Raw genomic sequence first — 15,633 nt, forward strand, 5'->3', positions numbered from 1 at the left:
AATATAGTCAAGTGTGAAAAATAGAGAGCATAATCCACTTCTAACACTTTAGACTTCATTGTCACAGGTTTTTACAGATGCCTGTTTGACAACGATATGATGAGTTGAGCTGCAGCTCAAAATTGTTCCCTGAGTCTGAATGACGGTTCTTTTCTGAGAAAGTAGGCTCAGTCAGAGAACAGAACCCAACACACTGGTTCTACTGGTGTTTCTTTTACGGGATGAACAATTTGGCCTAAACACAAATTCCTCTCGTGTTGGATTAAAGCCACTTTCAGTTCTATTAACAATGAGTGATGATGTCTATTGGTTGGATGATTAATATTCATTTAAAATTCTAATTAAACAACTATTATGATATCTCTGAACTTGCAATAAAGTAAATCCTGGTGTTGAAATAATAGTGGAAAAATTAAGCTCCCATGATTTAGGTTCTATTAAAGAAAATCAATGGACAGCATTAGGATTTGGGAGACACTTTGAAACAGTCTAAATGATTAAAAATGCCAGTTAACATATAAAACTCACCATAAAGGTAAACTCACATTATTGCATTCAATTATTGCAAGCTGCTTTACATTTTGTTTTAGTTTTTCAAAATAATAAAAAAATAACTTTTTAAAAATAATTATTTTAAAATAGTATTTAAGGAATTGAATTGATCTTTGTGTAAGTGCCTGTTCAAGAATGCACAGGACAGATGAAAAGGGAAAAAACAACCAGCTTAAAAGATTCCCTGTAAATTATATCTGCTGAAACAAAATCAGGCTCAGCTATCTCAGCGCTTCGAAGCTGCAGACTAAAAGTCACTGATCCTCAGAAATCTGCAGACTTCAAACCACAATCTGAACTTTGTTTTAAACAAAAACTAACCTGGAAATGGCCCGTAAGTCTCAGGGAGAAACTTACGAGCCTGAGACTCCTTTAGGTGATGCAAACTGCACAGTAAGTCAGCCTTCGTTTGGTCACAAGTACTGGATTTCCAAACTTCCAGGTGTTTCAGTGTTTTCAGTTGTTAATAATCCTAATCACCAATGTTGGACATGGTAGTCCAACATCAGTCAAGATGATATTCTGCTAATTAAAAGCAGTACTTATCCTCTGCTTTAAACAAGACCACCCACAGGAATCAGGGAATATAAATAAAATCAGCCTTAAACACAGCCAAGAAGTCCATTTGAAAAAACCCTGCAATTTTAGAGGTCTTTATGGACAATTTATAAAATAAAGCAATGTTAGTTTTTTGTGTCAAACATTGTTAATTTTTGACAGAAAACAAAGAAAAATAAACTGGATTTTATATTATGGAAATCTTACTTGACCCCCGTTTTGTTTTGTGCAACACTGAAGTTGATGGAGACGCACAAACACAGTTATTTTATCCGATCAGAATGTTTCTTTGAGCTTTTGTTCCCTTGCCAAATATTTCATTGCTCCACCCAGAATATACCTGTTTTACCTTTGAGGTTTGGTCCTCATTTTTCCGCGAGAAAGCAAAGCAGATGGGTGAGTTTGATTCCCTGCTTTTCTTTTTTTTAATCATACAATTACTGAGAGAAGTTTGACATGCGATTGTTGTAAAAAAGAAATGTCTCTTTACTTTGAATGAATCAGTGATTAGAAAGAACATGCTCTCATTTTTTATAATATTGTATAGTTAGTTGTAATATTACAACATAATATAAAATAATTGCAAGTTAAACTCTTAACTGGAATCTACCAGAAAATTAAGAAAATATGTTTCATATGAAATTATTCTTATCAATCAATTACCAGAAAATCGTCCAAACGTGTAATTTGCAGAGTTTAGATATACCGTAGATATACAGTACTTACCTAAACTATTGTCTTGTGTTTTGTAAGGAGCTGAAACGATCTCGGTGTAAAATGCTAATAAAATAAATAGAAGATCAGTAAAGTGAAGACGGTAACCTGCAGACAATGGCGGTCTCCCTAACCTCAGGGCATCTTCTGCCACTCTTGGTGGTTGGGATCGGTAAGAGCTTCCCTAAACTCAGAGGAGAACCTATCATTTTCAGTTATTGATCTAATATCAAGAATTTTCTTCCCATCCCTACAGCATGCATTTCCACATTGGCCTCACCTGTAAGTTTGGTTCATAATTTTTTTCTAGCTAAGAATGTACCTTTCCATTTCTTGAATTAATTTTTTGTACTGTAAATTTCTTTTCAGTCCAACACAACACAAGGTATGAAAAACATCTTCATTCAGTAAAAGACAATAATATACAAATAAGCTGTTCTTTGGCCTGCATCACTGTATAATGCTATTTCTGTTTTATGTCCTGTGTAGTTCAACATCTACCAACGCCTCCGAACAGGTCAGCACGAAAAATTAGTTTATCATCATAATAGTTTGAAGTCATTTATTTTTAGCTGAATAAAGTTAATAAATTAATCGGCATTGTTTAATTTAATGGTTAATAAAGCACTGCTTCAACTCCAACCAATGGTATTCCTGGATCTTGCCAAGGCATAAATCTACAAGATGCCAGTCGCAGCGTAAGCATTGCAGAGCGTCATCATCAGCATTAATGCGTGGTGTCACCACACAGCAGCGACGCCCTCTGGTGTTTGGTTTCAGACATTATTACTTTCTCTGCCTGTTTTTTCCAGATATCAATGGCAGCAGATGCATTTGTAAGAGATCTTACTTGTAAAAGATCTGATCCAAATGCAAGCCTGTCAGAGGAACTGTTTCTGGAGATGGAACAAAACATCCGGCACTTAGTGGACTCGTCTTTAAAAGCTTACTTGATCCAGGTAATTGAGTGGTGAATTGGCACTATATAACTGAAACGGAACTGAGGAAAATATCCCATTTTATGTATCTATGTATGTATATACCACTTTTTTCAGTAACGAGTAATCTAATGTGTTGCCATTTCAAAAACGTAATCAGATTAAAATTACTTATGCAAATCACTATGCGCTACCATTTTAGATATAGATTTTATCCATCCATCCATCCATCCATCCATCCATCCATCCATCCATCCATCCATCCATCCATCCATCCATCCATCCATCCATCCATCCATCCATCCATCCATCCATCCATCCATCCATCCATCCATCCATCCATCCATCCATTTTCTTACACCCTTTTCCCTCAGTGGGGTCGGGAATATAGATTTTATTACAGACTCAAAGTCCAAATTACATAAAAAAGAAAACAAATACAATGAAAGAATAAAAAGTACAATACACAAGGCTTCTAACCATTAAGGAGACAATCATACCAATGTCTCCAAAGTACAGATGAGTATTTTACTGCATTATATTTATTATTTATAATTAGACACAAAGCTTCCTTAAAGCAGGCATCAAAGTGCTGACGTGAGCAGATACAAACAGTTCACTGGCTCTGGTCAATCTGGGCTTATTTAACAAAAGTCTTAGTGCATCATTATAAGCCACCTTCAGTCTATGAAGACTGGCTTTTATAACGTTGCACCACCAATGTGCCGTATATGATGTTCAATATGATCTAAACAAGTTCAGTTTCATTTCATCAGAGCAGAATCCAAACTTACAAACTGGATATTTGCCTGAGCAGATATCATTCTAACCTCACAGTAAATATCCTCATCATCAGACAGACGGTCTGTCAGCACATGACCAAGATATTTCACTTCATGTGAAGCATTCAATAAAATCCCAGACAGCTTAAAATGTGGAAATATCATGTCCTCTTTAGTGTGACAGATCAAAATGAGCCTTTTTGATGGATTGAATTTGACGTCATGTAGCTCACCGCGTGCTGAACACACATTAAGCAGCTGCTGGAGACCACCTGAACTTGGACTAAAAGCCACTATATCAGCAAAGATAAGATGATTTATAATTGTATCTCCAACCATGCAGCTAGTTCTACAGAGGTTTAGCTGCTTAGAGAGATCATTCATATAAGAATTAAACAATATAGGGCACAAAATGGTTCCTTGTCAGACTCCATTGCTGGCATGGAAGGATGCAGACACACAGTTGTCCCATTTGACCTGCATAGTTTGGTTAGTACACCAATAGGACAGACATCTTACTATGTATTTGGCTACACCAGCTTGGCACAATTTTAAAAATAGTTTTCTATGATTTACACGATCAAAAACCTTAGTGGAGTCTAAAAACACGGAAATACCGTTGAATTTTTGCTATTATAATTATTCAGTAATTCACAAATCAATATACACAAATCAGTATCATGTTTGAACATGAACCCCAATTGATTGTCTGTAGAAATTACTGTCTTTGGCAAAATAATTAGTTCCAAGACTTTAGTGTACTTGCTAGTGCAATAGGTCTATAGTTATCAGAGCTGCCCATTTTTCCAGCTTTGTTTTTAATCACAGAAAATAGAAGAACATTCATCAAGGTATCAGGAATAAAACCATGGGTGCTGTGGTGGCGCAGCGGTTCAGCACAACCCACATAAGGAGGCCTCAGTCCTCAATGTGGCCGTCGCAGGTTTGATTCCCGGCCTGGTGACCTTTTTCGCATTTCTTCCTCTTCTCTCATTAACCTCTTTCCTGTCAACTAATTATCAAATAAAGGCCACTAGAGTGGATTTTTTTAAAAAAGGAATAAATACATGTATAATAAAACCAGTGAAGCACAAGGCAAGAAGAGGGGCTAACCTTGAACTTGCAAATTTGAGATGTTCCGCTTAAATAAGACCCATTCCTATAGATTTACTGACAGTTCTTTAATTGCTTGCTAGACCTTGTGTGTTTTGATGTTGGTAATATAAATATCTGTGACTGACCTCGAGCTTCGCACTGCACTCCAGAAAACTGCAAACATCGAGACTAATATGAACAGCGCAATAAACGTGAAAACAGCCACAAATGAACAAGTTTGTAAAGTTGCACAACTAAACGCCATTATAATCATTAGTATTAAGGTAAGTGTCACAAATCTGTGCAGCAGGTCATCTGAGCTGTGGAGCCACAGAAGGAGCGCAGCAAACGCAGGGCCGTTACACAGAACCTGGAGGCTGGGGCAGGGAGGGGGGCTCTAAATCCTACTTAGAATTTTCCAGATAATAGTGGAACACATTAGTGGGAAAACATGCACAAATTAAAGTTTTTTTTGTACTCTTGTAACCATTAAACAATCTCCTCTTGAGTTCAACTTTATCAGTTCAGACACATTGTTGATGTTATCATTATAAAATAACTTGCAATTAAGTTTTGGCAAAGCTCAATGTAATTTTCACCGGTGGCGGAGCGTTGCTGAAAGTAACTGAAAAAGTTACTTTTAATGTAACTTAGTTACTTTCTAAATCAAGTAATCAGTAATCTGATTAAAGTTACTTTTTCAAATTATGCCATTACTGACTGTCTGTCTGTCTGTCTGTCTGTCTGTCTGTCTGTCTGTATGTATGTATGTATTGTCCCTTTATGAATAATCTGAATTATTGAGTTACAACAATTATTTTCCCTTTGAGATCAATAAAATATTTTTCAATGAATACTTAAATTACAACATATATACACAAGGGAAAAAAACATTTACTAATATCAAATTACAACTTTTTTTAAATAACAGGGTGCCAACCAATCCACAGCTGATCTTCTGGAAATATTTGGAGTCCTGGACAGTTTGAATCTGGGTGACTACCGTGACCCAACATTCGTCAGACTGTGGTTCTCTCTGAAGATGGCTCCACTTTTGCCTTATGTGGCTCAAAGCTTCTTAGTCCAACTGGGCAACCAGAACTTCAGCTGCAGTTCTTACCAACAAATGTATGTAAATTAAAATTGTGATTTTTGATATATTAGCTTGCATTTATGGTGTTGGGGAAATTCATTACTAATGTTGCAAAGGTAGCTACAAAATTCCTACAAGCTAAAAAAGGACAGAACCAGAAGACCTTATTGGTCTGGAAGGTCAATACAACAACAGCAGATCTTTATTGTATCGTGGTGCTAAGTTGTTCAGTGATTTATAAACTGACAACAGTATTTTAAAGTCTATTCTCTGAGCTACAGGGAGCCAGTGTAGGGACTTTACAACAGATGTTATGTGCTCCATCTTCCTGGTTTTAGTGAAAACGCCAGCAGCAGTTTCTGGATCAGCTGCAGCTGGAGGATTGACTTTTTAGACAGACATGTGAAGACGCTGCTGCAGTAATCAATGCAGCTAAAGATAAAAGTATTGATACGTTTTTCTAGATTTTGCTGAGACATTAGTCCTCTAACCCTGGAGATGTTCTTCTGATTGTAGAAGGCCATCTTTGTTATTTTCTTTATGTGACTTTGAAGGTTCAGATTGAAGATAAAAATATGTAAAAATTAATCTGATAGTAAAAGAACAATTTATTTCCCCTCAACCTTCACTAGTTCTGGTTCCCTGGGCAGCAACAACTACCAGAAAGCATTTGCAGTGGAAAATAGTGAGAATTTTAAACCACCATGATGGAATTTTGATTGACAGGTCTGTGCAGAATTATTTCCTTATAGCCACATTGGAAAGTTTGTATCTTTCTGGATTTAAGTCAAGATGCTGAAAGGCAACTGGAAATCCTGATTTTATTTTTAATTTCTCTTTGGAGCCATTCTGTGGTGGCTTATAGTGTGTTTTGGGTCAATGTCTTGTCTAATAAATCAGGTGTACTTTAAGTTAAAGCAGTGGTGCCCACAGTGGGTCCTGGAGGCATCCTGTATGTTTCAGTCTCTCCCCGGTTTAACGCACCTGGATCAAATGATGGCTCATTAGAGGCCAAAGGAGAACATTGACAAGCTGACCTACATGCTGTAGAGGTTGTTCTGGGTCCTTTAGTTTGCTGTTCTTTGTCTTTCTGTGGATAATGGTTCTCACTGTGGTTCTCTGTAGTAACCCAACGACCAAAGGCTTCCACATACTCAGGTGTACTGTATGTGTTCCGTGAGCCACAGACTCTGTACACTCTTGTCTGCAGACGGTTGAGATTTCATAGTCAAGCATACTGACCGTCTACAATTCTTTTGAGAAACTCCTTAGTTTTCCACAGTCGAAATGAAAACTATCAAGTTTAGTGAATTAGCTGGACACCTAGCCCCATTTCTTCTCCATGAGGGCAGCCACCACACAGAGCCACAGTCTAGCTGCTGTGAGTGCTTGCGACTAGTTATTCCGACTCTAAACCTTATCAGCCTGGTGTTGCACACAAAACAGTTTGATATTTTCACCGTTTCCCATCAACCAGTTTACTATGCAACACAGAATATGCATATGGGTGTCACACACTCAAAGTGGCAGGCGTCCGCTTGGAGTACGCAGGTTCCTGTACAAATGGCTCTGCAAGCCTTCCCAGACAGTCAATTTGATCAGGTCACATGATGTGCTGTTTGTTGAGAACATAGCTTAACTCAAATTGTCCAAAAGGTTCCATTTAAGTGTTTATCAATTATCTGGGTGAGGCAAATGCCTCCTGGCAAATCAGGCCTAAGTGTGTCTTATAAAACAATTTGGGATGTGGGGTGAATAGGGCCCCAGAGGCTATCCCACAAATACATTATGCCAAAGGCCTAATGATATGATGACAAAGTCAATTATCAACCTTTGACCAAATTTGGTCTAGCAATAAGTAAACATATGAACTCACTTCTCCCCAGAAATTGTGTTTGTTATGGACATTTTATGCCTCACAAAAAAGTATAATACCAAATCAGGTATAGATTGTTGTCGCTCCTGAATAGTAAGAGCTTTCCCTCATGCAACCGAAAGCCATCACTAAGGTGACATCGTATGTCCCCAAAGCTAGATTACACTGCTGGGAAATAGCACAGAAAGCTTCCTGCCCTCAATTGCCACCAAGGTAGAGGGCCCACATGGAGGGAGCTGCCTGTGGCATCTCTCCCCAACCAATGATCTCCTTCCAAAAGACCCAGCTCACAAAGGCTGTCCAAGTCTTCCTAATCCAGGAAAGGTTGGTCTGACTACTCCCGCAAAGCCTATGGGAGACACTAAACTTAGTCATGAAGGATGAAGTCAAGAAACCAGGTTGGATTACAAAAGTGGGCAAAAACAAATTAGGAAAATTGAATTTAACAGAAAATATGAAGATGTGTATATTAAGCAATGTAAAAAATAAATTATAAAACAGTTTATATAAAAAATATATATGTTTATATTTTAAAGGATGGAATCTATGTCCACTGAACTTCAGAAAACTCAAGGTGTTGACAGAGAACTAATCTACAGTAATTTCATCAAAGTGTTCCTGTCAAGAAAAAACTCAGCAGGTAGGATTGTTACATTTTCATGGGCATGGTAGAAAGAAACTGTGATTATCCTTATAACACTCGACTGAAACATAAAACATAAAAATAATGATAAAATTCTAAAAAGAAAACAATATTCAAAGAAAATTATACTGTGTTTTATAATCTTAAACTATTTATTTTTACCAGAGCCTGGATGCAAAGACAAAAATACAGGAAGTAAAGAATGGCTGCAAAGAAACATTGGGATTTTTATTAAATTTGCAACTATTAAAGAACTTAAAGAAATGACCAACAACTTCTCTGCTGTAAGTGATGCAACAGATTTTCAAATATGACAAGTTTCATATATGTACGAATATATAAGACCACAATAATGCAAACCCAATCATATAAAAGTAAGCTCAAAAGCATAAAGACTTGTTGTTACAGATTGAAGTCCTGCAAAAACTTTCACTGCAACAAAAGGCTGAGCTAATACTGGATCCAGACAGCGGCGCTTTGGAGGATGTCAACTTCGTGAGGGAGGTGCTCACCAGCTTGAAACTGTCCGGCGAGGACGAACAGCTCAGTCAGTTTTTCCAGACGTTTGCACAAATCAGCGAGAAGGTGAATGCTTCACACTGACTTGGTCACATTTCCCCCAGAGAGTTCTTTGTCAAACCACACACAAACAACCCCTTCTGGGGCGTAGAAGGGATTGTGGATCCATGTAAAGCCAACGATTAGGTCAACTGTTGGACTTCTACCGATTAATTTTGACAGAATTTTTGACGTGTCTTCATTTCTGCCCATAACCAGGATGTGGTGAGCTCTTGAACTACAACCTGAATGCTTTTGTTTTCAGGAAAACATTACCTTCATCACAAACGCAGCTGTACGAGAAACCATACTGAACATAAGCCTGACAGCCCTCGCGCCTGCATTTGAGCTCTTTGGAGCACAAGAATTCCAGCTGTGGTTCCAAGTTTACCTTGTTCCTGTGATGCCAAGCCTCCGTCCTGCCTACCTGTGGGTGATTCCAAAGGACATCAGCTGCGCATCTTACATGGCCATGTGAGACCCTTTTTTTTTCTTTTTTAAATTCAACCACTTCAAACTTTGGCTTTGTGTAATGAGCGATAATGTGATTCCATTCCAGCAAAGTGAAATTGTCTTTTCCTTTAGTCTCACCGGTCTTCAGAAAACATTGAAATTCCCTCTACCACTGGAGCTGTCGATGGGCATCAATTCAAGCATCGAGTTCCTCAAAGAGACTTTCCCACGTAGGTGTCCAAACAGCTTTGAAAACAAGAGTTTTGCTGAAAACACCAGGGCATGATAGCAATGTATTGAAGCCATGGCTAACTTCATTTTTGTTGTTAAACAGGTTGCTCGACACCAGAATCTTTCACGGTAAGATCCCTTTCATAGGGTGCAAAATGACGCACTATTACAAAATGTTCAAGCTCCAATCACTGTTCCTACATAACGTATGCAATAGTGGAAAAGCCAATTCATCTGTGATGCACCTAGTTTTATTCGCTAGCCTAACATTTTTGCTGCTATTATTTTCCCCCAGTGCAAGGAAACAGCTGTTGATGGTAAGTATTAAAACACACTGATGTTCACCAACTAATGTAACTTGAATGTCAAGTACCAAGTTCTGATACAAAAATCTGGTCCTTTTCCAGAGAACCTCATCTGCGCTCAGGTCAATAGGTGGGTGTTTTACTGACAGAGCCAATGTTAAGTTAGCAAGTTCTCTGACACAAAGTTCAAAAGGTGGTGACCTATTTATTTTTTCATCATTGTTTGGCCCAGGTCACTAGTCCAACAAACACTGGCAGCTGACAACTCCTCCGCAGCCTTGTGCTCTTTTACCATCACTGAACATGCCTGCTCCGTGGTAAGACTTTTTTGTGCGACCTGTAAATTCAAGAGAAAAATGCAAGTTAACTACAGCCCTGAGAGAAGTACGAGGGAGTTCTGACAGGTGTCTCTTCGTTTCTCCCTTCATCCGTTTTTAAGGCTGACCGGCTTGCGCCGCAAAACCTGGCCACACTGCTGAAATGCTCGCTGGAAAGCCAAACGACATACCCCGTAGAAGCGTGGAAGCTCTTCTTTCAGAAAGTTTCCTCTTCCCTGAATGACACCCTGGAGACGTTTGCCACCATGGTAAATCCATTAGAGGTTTTCCAAATTTGCTCACCTTCCTTCCAAAGCGACGTAAGCATCTAACCTTTTTTCTCAACTACAGACCTCCAACAACAGCAGGCCAGCCTTATCAAACGCCCTTGATGCTCTGAGAGAGTTGCGACTTGCCAACCTCAGTGACGCAGAACTACAGAGTAGGACTGTCATTGGGGATCTGGTCCAGAGAGTTATTGGGCCGTTCCTGGCCTCCCCATCCACAAACTTCCTGTTCTGCCTTAGCTCCTACAACTTCAGCTGCCTGACCTACCAGATTGTGTAAGTACAAATCTTGTTTCACACAGAAAAATATTACAAAAAGAAAGCTGCATATGTTTTGGTGTTGATTACCTTTCCTCAAATTGCAGTGTCAAGGAATTGAGCAACCAAAGGCAACTCATGAACAGTGACAAGCAGCAAGCAGTCTTTACTTATTTCATCAAACCGTTCCTGTCACGAAAGGAGTCATCGGGTAAAGCCAGGCTCTCGGGATCCGCTTGCTAACTTCTTGATGGCAAAGGATGTTGACTTACAGCCAGTGTCTCTTTCTAACTTCTCTGCAGATCCTGGCTGCACCTTGTCCACCAACGGGAGTCAGGATTGGCTACAGGCAAACCTCGGCAGCTTTGCTGATTTTGCAACAGTCCAGGATTTGCAAACCCTCAACCCGCACTTGTCTATCGTAAGTGCCAACGGCGGCTGCTGATGGGTGCTCACAAAACAAGATCTCTTGACCCGCTGCTTTGCAAGAAGGACTGTTTTGACTCCATATTCTTTTCTTTTTTCCTAGATTGAAATATTGTCACAACTGGCTCCCTCTCAGGTGGCACAGCTCCTAATAAATGCAGGGAGCTCAAACGACACAACCCTGATTGACCTTGCCTTTGAGCGACTTGAAAAGGGTGACGCTCTGCAAAACCTAGACGTATTCCTCACACAGCTCACAGCGAACGGACAGGTAGGTCCCAGCCACAGCCAATCACAGACTTCAGACGTACCAATCTTGGCCCTCGTTTGGGTATCAAAGGGTCTGCATTACTTTGGACGGAAGTAATTTACACAACTCTGTTAACTCCAATCTTTAAAAGTGCTCCGTGTAGTGCATTTGTCACACAGTTTACCGTACTTGTCATACTTTGCAAGGTCCTACAGTTCCAGACGGTCGTCCGAGATCGTGCGATGACAAGAGCCTTTTACATCCTAAGGCTACGTTTCCTGAGCTTCAGCTCACAAGAGTTGTACCTTTGGTTCCACGTGAAACTGGTTACCATCCTTGCCAGTTTCACTCCACAGATGCTCAACAGTACGATATCAAGCATGAGCTGCGCAAACTACCACGTCGTGTGAGTTGCATTCTAAAGAAGTGTCTTCAGAGACCTCTAGTTACAATCTACTGGTGAGGTGCCATGTAAGAAACGTTTTCTACCATCTTTGCAGTGTGGGAGGGATTGCCAAAGTGTTCCCTGACATGCCCCTGCTTAGACGACAAGAAATCGCTTCTGTGCTGCTGGCCTACCTCAAAAGCTCTACCGGTGTCATCAACAAGCCAGGTGGGAATGCAAAAATTACGTTTGCCACATGGATTTCAGTTGTACAAGTGCTATGTTGAAAGAGCACCCAGAACAAAAAACAAACCTGTAAATGCCTGATGACTTTAAATATGGCTCTGTGTAAATTATGCCTATTCTAACAAATGCATATGTCCCTCAGCTTGCAGGATGGGACTTGAGACTGACGTTGAATGGATTCAAACAAACCTGGGACCCTTTTCTCAATACACAACTTACTCTGACCTCAAAGCCTTCAACCTCTCAGATGTATGTTCAATTTAATAGATTGTAAAATCGTCCTTTGGTTAATAAACATTGAGAAATGTTACCCTAACCCTAAAACATGTTTTTATAGGTGATCATCCTTGATTCCTTTTCTCCAACCCAACTAGCTACCTTCCTCCTTGAACCAAACATCCTATCCAATGAGAATGTTGTAATAATGATTTTCAGAAGACCTGTGCTTTCAGCATCTATGGCAAACATTGAGTCATTTTTTGATACATTTGTTCATGGTGCAGCTGAAGTAAGTTTTCATCAGAAAGTTATCTTATGAAGTTGATGTCAGAAGGAAGGACAGTAAATTCCATTTTTTCTTTCCTTTCAGCAAAACCAGACAACAGTCAGTCCAAGAATTCGTGATACCATCCTGAATCTTACTTTAACAGTACTTGGCCCAAAACTTTCTACGTTGAATGAGGAAGAATTGAAGTTATGGTTCCAGGTTTATCTTCCTCTTTTCCTGCCAAGTGTTGACTCACGAGCATTTGAAATTATTCCCAGAAATATTACGTGTAGCTCCTATCAGGAGATGTGAGTAAAAATATTTTGTTCTTTGTTTTATCTATGTTAAAAAAAATCTAATGTCCCAACTGAAATATGATTAAAACCCTGGATGATATTTGTTGTTCTCTCAGTCTCAAAGGGTTCGACAACATTTTCAATGAACTTTCAGAAGGACAAACTCAGCTGGTTTTCATGTTTGCATTGGACTATCTCAGGGGACAGTTCCACACAGGTAGCTCCTGCTTACTTAAAATGTATATGTCTATATGAACACATATACGTATGGCTGTTTGTGTGATTGAGAATTGGTATATTCATACATAGTTAATTGCTTTGGAATTGTAGTAGTCTAATATGTTTAGGTTTAATGTGACCTGTTCAATAAAAAGCTTTCTTACTTTATTTCTAGGCATCGCTTGTGTTACATCTGATAACAGGCGTTGGCTAGAAGACAACTTTGGCTATTTCAGATTTCAAGCCTCCTTCATGGATTTTTTGTCTTTAAAGAATGATTTCAGAGGAGTAAGTTTTATACTGCTATGTCTGAATAACATGTACAAACTTTCTTAATATTATATTTGGTCATGACATGATCAAATATAATTTAAATGTTTTCTTTAGATCCTGTGTTTATTTGCATCAGTTTTTATTTTCTTAGTTAGGCACTAGTGGCCTTTATCTAGCAGTTAGTCATCAATATCCTATTGACAAACTAGATTTAGTTACAAAGTTTGCAGAACAATATGATTAAAGGCTTGCAATAATATACATTAAGGTCAAGTCTGAATACTAGACTTGGAAAGCTTTTATTTAGTTCTGAGTTTGTCACTATTTTTTTTTACCCAAATACATCAGAACCTGGGAGATGACATCAAGAAACTGTAGGGTTTGGTTATTTAAGTGTCACTCATCTTTTCTTAGGTGGAAGTTGTGGATGTTCTCACGATCAGTCAGCTGAGCCAGCTTGCAACAATTCCCTCACAGCTAAACGGGATGCAAGACGTGAGGAAGGTCCTGGGAGCAATCCAGACAGCTGATTTTGGTGCTTTCTTTGACACGATCTCACCAGTGATTGAGGTAAATGTGTACAATTTTCTGAATAGTCCTGCATAGGCTCATCTTGACTGAAAGCTACTCATATATTTACTTAACACTTTCAGACATGTATTTAACAATCTTACTTCCGATCAGTAAATGAGAAATTGATTGATCTAATGGCACTGATTTAAGCTATTTTAGTAAAATGTCTACAAATGCTTTTTAAATTATGAAAAATGCTAACTTTATGAAAAACAAATTTCTTCAAAGAACACGGGACAAAGGATGTTCAAAATGGGTTTCTCACTTACTAACACATGTCCAAACTGCATGGACATCTGTTGACTATCTACATGCTGTCTGCCACTGACAGCATGTCTATGGCTTTTTGCTACAAGTATGTTGTATGTATGGGGACCATGCAGTGCACACCGCAGCCACAACTACAAAATGACTGCACTTTGAACACATCTGCATTCAAAGCCACTTGTGAGGTTAACAATATGTTACTGAGATCTTGTTTGAGGTCATTTGAAGATATTGAACAAGTTTAGAAATAGTGTGAGGATTTGAGTTTTTCTGTGTATTCCTTTAGGTTTCTGTGTTTAGTTGAGTCTCTGTGTTGTCCTGTCAACCCCTTGATTGCTCACAGCTGTATCTTGTTTCCCCTGATTACCTCCTTGTGTATTTAGTCCACCTGTGTTCCTTGTTGGGTCCTTGTCTTGTTGCCTGTTTCTGTCATATTGACACCAGTTGCTACCAGTGATTAGCTCCTGGCTTTTACTCACTCTGTGCTGCCTGGATTCTTGTGTTTTCATCATTAAATCATTATTTTCTCGGCATAACCTGGGTCTACTGCGTCTGCCTCACCACTCAACTACCGCATTTCATGACACGGAGAGCTTAAGTTTAGCAGATTGGAGAGTTATTTGTGGGTAAAGAGAGGATAAAAGCTCTATAGAGATAGTATTGCAGAGATAGATCATAGCTGTAGAGAAGGAGGAAGTCTTGGGTCTGTGTGACAAAGGAGGATGCTGTTGATAATTTGTTTGAACAAACATCCGTTTCTAAACTCACCCACAGGTCCAGTCTGCGAACTACACACTAGAGGTAAAATCCTCCTTCCTCCAGACAGTTCTGGAAAGAGGAGCGCTGTCCTTCCCTGCTGTTAGTGATGAAGAGTTCCTGCAGTGGATGAGGGTGCGGCTGAGGCCTTTTTTGGTCAATATTTCACCTAGTCTGGTAGAACGACTTTTCAGCATTGGGACAAACAGGAGCTGCAACAACAGCCAAGAGATGTAAGTTATTCAGTGAAATACTAGGATCACAGAAAACTGACAAGTATTCCAAGATACAGTAACTTCTACTTGTAATGACATCATGTTTCATTAGATTTCCATCTTGAAAATGATAGAGAATTGTTGCTTTTCTAGGATTACAGTGCTTGACAAGGTACAAATGACGCTCAGCACTGAAACCAAACAACAGATCTACAACAATATAGTCCTCTTCTTTCAAGGTTTGTTTGAAAAACATGCCCATGCTGTAAATCTCCTAAAGCGCTGCTTGTACACATCTATATGTTTCATAGTACCTCATATTTTCACCCATAACAATACATTTTCCTTTGTAAAAACAAAAGGCCTGACATGGGTAAAGTGTTATGAAGGTGGAAGCTTTTACCTCTTCCTGAAAAGCAACTACCTCAACTTTGGTTTTCCTGATGTGGCAACATTCATCTCTCTTCTGCCACCAACACGCAAGTCAGAGGTGAAAACATAATGACAAGGGAGTTTATCTCAGTGAAACTTGCCAATATAGCTGAATATCTAACCAACCTTTTGATTTCAATAATTTGGT

The 15,633-nt window shown here is 39.0% G+C and overlaps 1 protein-coding gene and 1 long non-coding RNA gene across 2 annotated transcripts in view; both read left to right on the forward strand.

The window, feature by feature from the left end:
* The first annotated feature begins 1,819 nt into the window (after positions 1-1,819).
* On the forward strand, positions 1,820-3,066 carry LOC103460944 (uncharacterized). The gene is made up of 5 exons (XR_014085940.1): positions 1,820-1,996; positions 2,081-2,106; positions 2,194-2,209; positions 2,314-2,341; positions 2,450-3,066. It is a non-coding gene; the product is annotated as an uncharacterized LOC103460944 (long non-coding RNA).
* Positions 3,067-8,514: 5,448 nt separating this feature from the next.
* LOC103460695 (uncharacterized) overlaps positions 8,515-15,633 on the forward strand; it is a 36,582-nt gene continuing 29,463 nt past the window's right edge. The window contains exons 1-24 of the mRNA XM_081603516.1: positions 8,515-8,535; positions 8,660-8,836; positions 9,075-9,283; positions 9,395-9,492; positions 9,597-9,622; positions 9,789-9,810; positions 9,901-9,928; positions 10,031-10,115; positions 10,238-10,384; positions 10,467-10,678; positions 10,768-10,871; positions 10,963-11,081; positions 11,190-11,357; positions 11,543-11,742; positions 11,837-11,949; positions 12,110-12,216; positions 12,305-12,475; positions 12,557-12,762; positions 12,867-12,967; positions 13,145-13,257; positions 13,657-13,812; positions 14,857-15,071; positions 15,207-15,292; positions 15,416-15,543. Coding sequence (XP_081459642.1) covers positions 8,515-8,535; positions 8,660-8,836; positions 9,075-9,283; positions 9,395-9,492; positions 9,597-9,622; positions 9,789-9,810; positions 9,901-9,928; positions 10,031-10,115; positions 10,238-10,384; positions 10,467-10,678; positions 10,768-10,871; positions 10,963-11,081; positions 11,190-11,357; positions 11,543-11,742; positions 11,837-11,949; positions 12,110-12,216; positions 12,305-12,475; positions 12,557-12,762; positions 12,867-12,967; positions 13,145-13,257; positions 13,657-13,812; positions 14,857-15,071; positions 15,207-15,292; positions 15,416-15,543 — 3,012 coding nt within the window. The remainder of the gene's footprint in view (positions 8,536-8,659; positions 8,837-9,074; positions 9,284-9,394; positions 9,493-9,596; positions 9,623-9,788; positions 9,811-9,900; positions 9,929-10,030; positions 10,116-10,237; positions 10,385-10,466; positions 10,679-10,767; positions 10,872-10,962; positions 11,082-11,189; positions 11,358-11,542; positions 11,743-11,836; positions 11,950-12,109; positions 12,217-12,304; positions 12,476-12,556; positions 12,763-12,866; positions 12,968-13,144; positions 13,258-13,656; positions 13,813-14,856; positions 15,072-15,206; positions 15,293-15,415; positions 15,544-15,633) is intronic.

Source organism: Poecilia reticulata, chromosome 22 (genome assembly GCF_904066995.2).
Source record: "Poecilia reticulata chromosome 22, P_reticulata-male-v2, whole genome shotgun sequence".
NCBI lineage: Eukaryota > Metazoa > Chordata > Actinopteri > Cyprinodontiformes > Poeciliidae > Poecilia > Poecilia reticulata.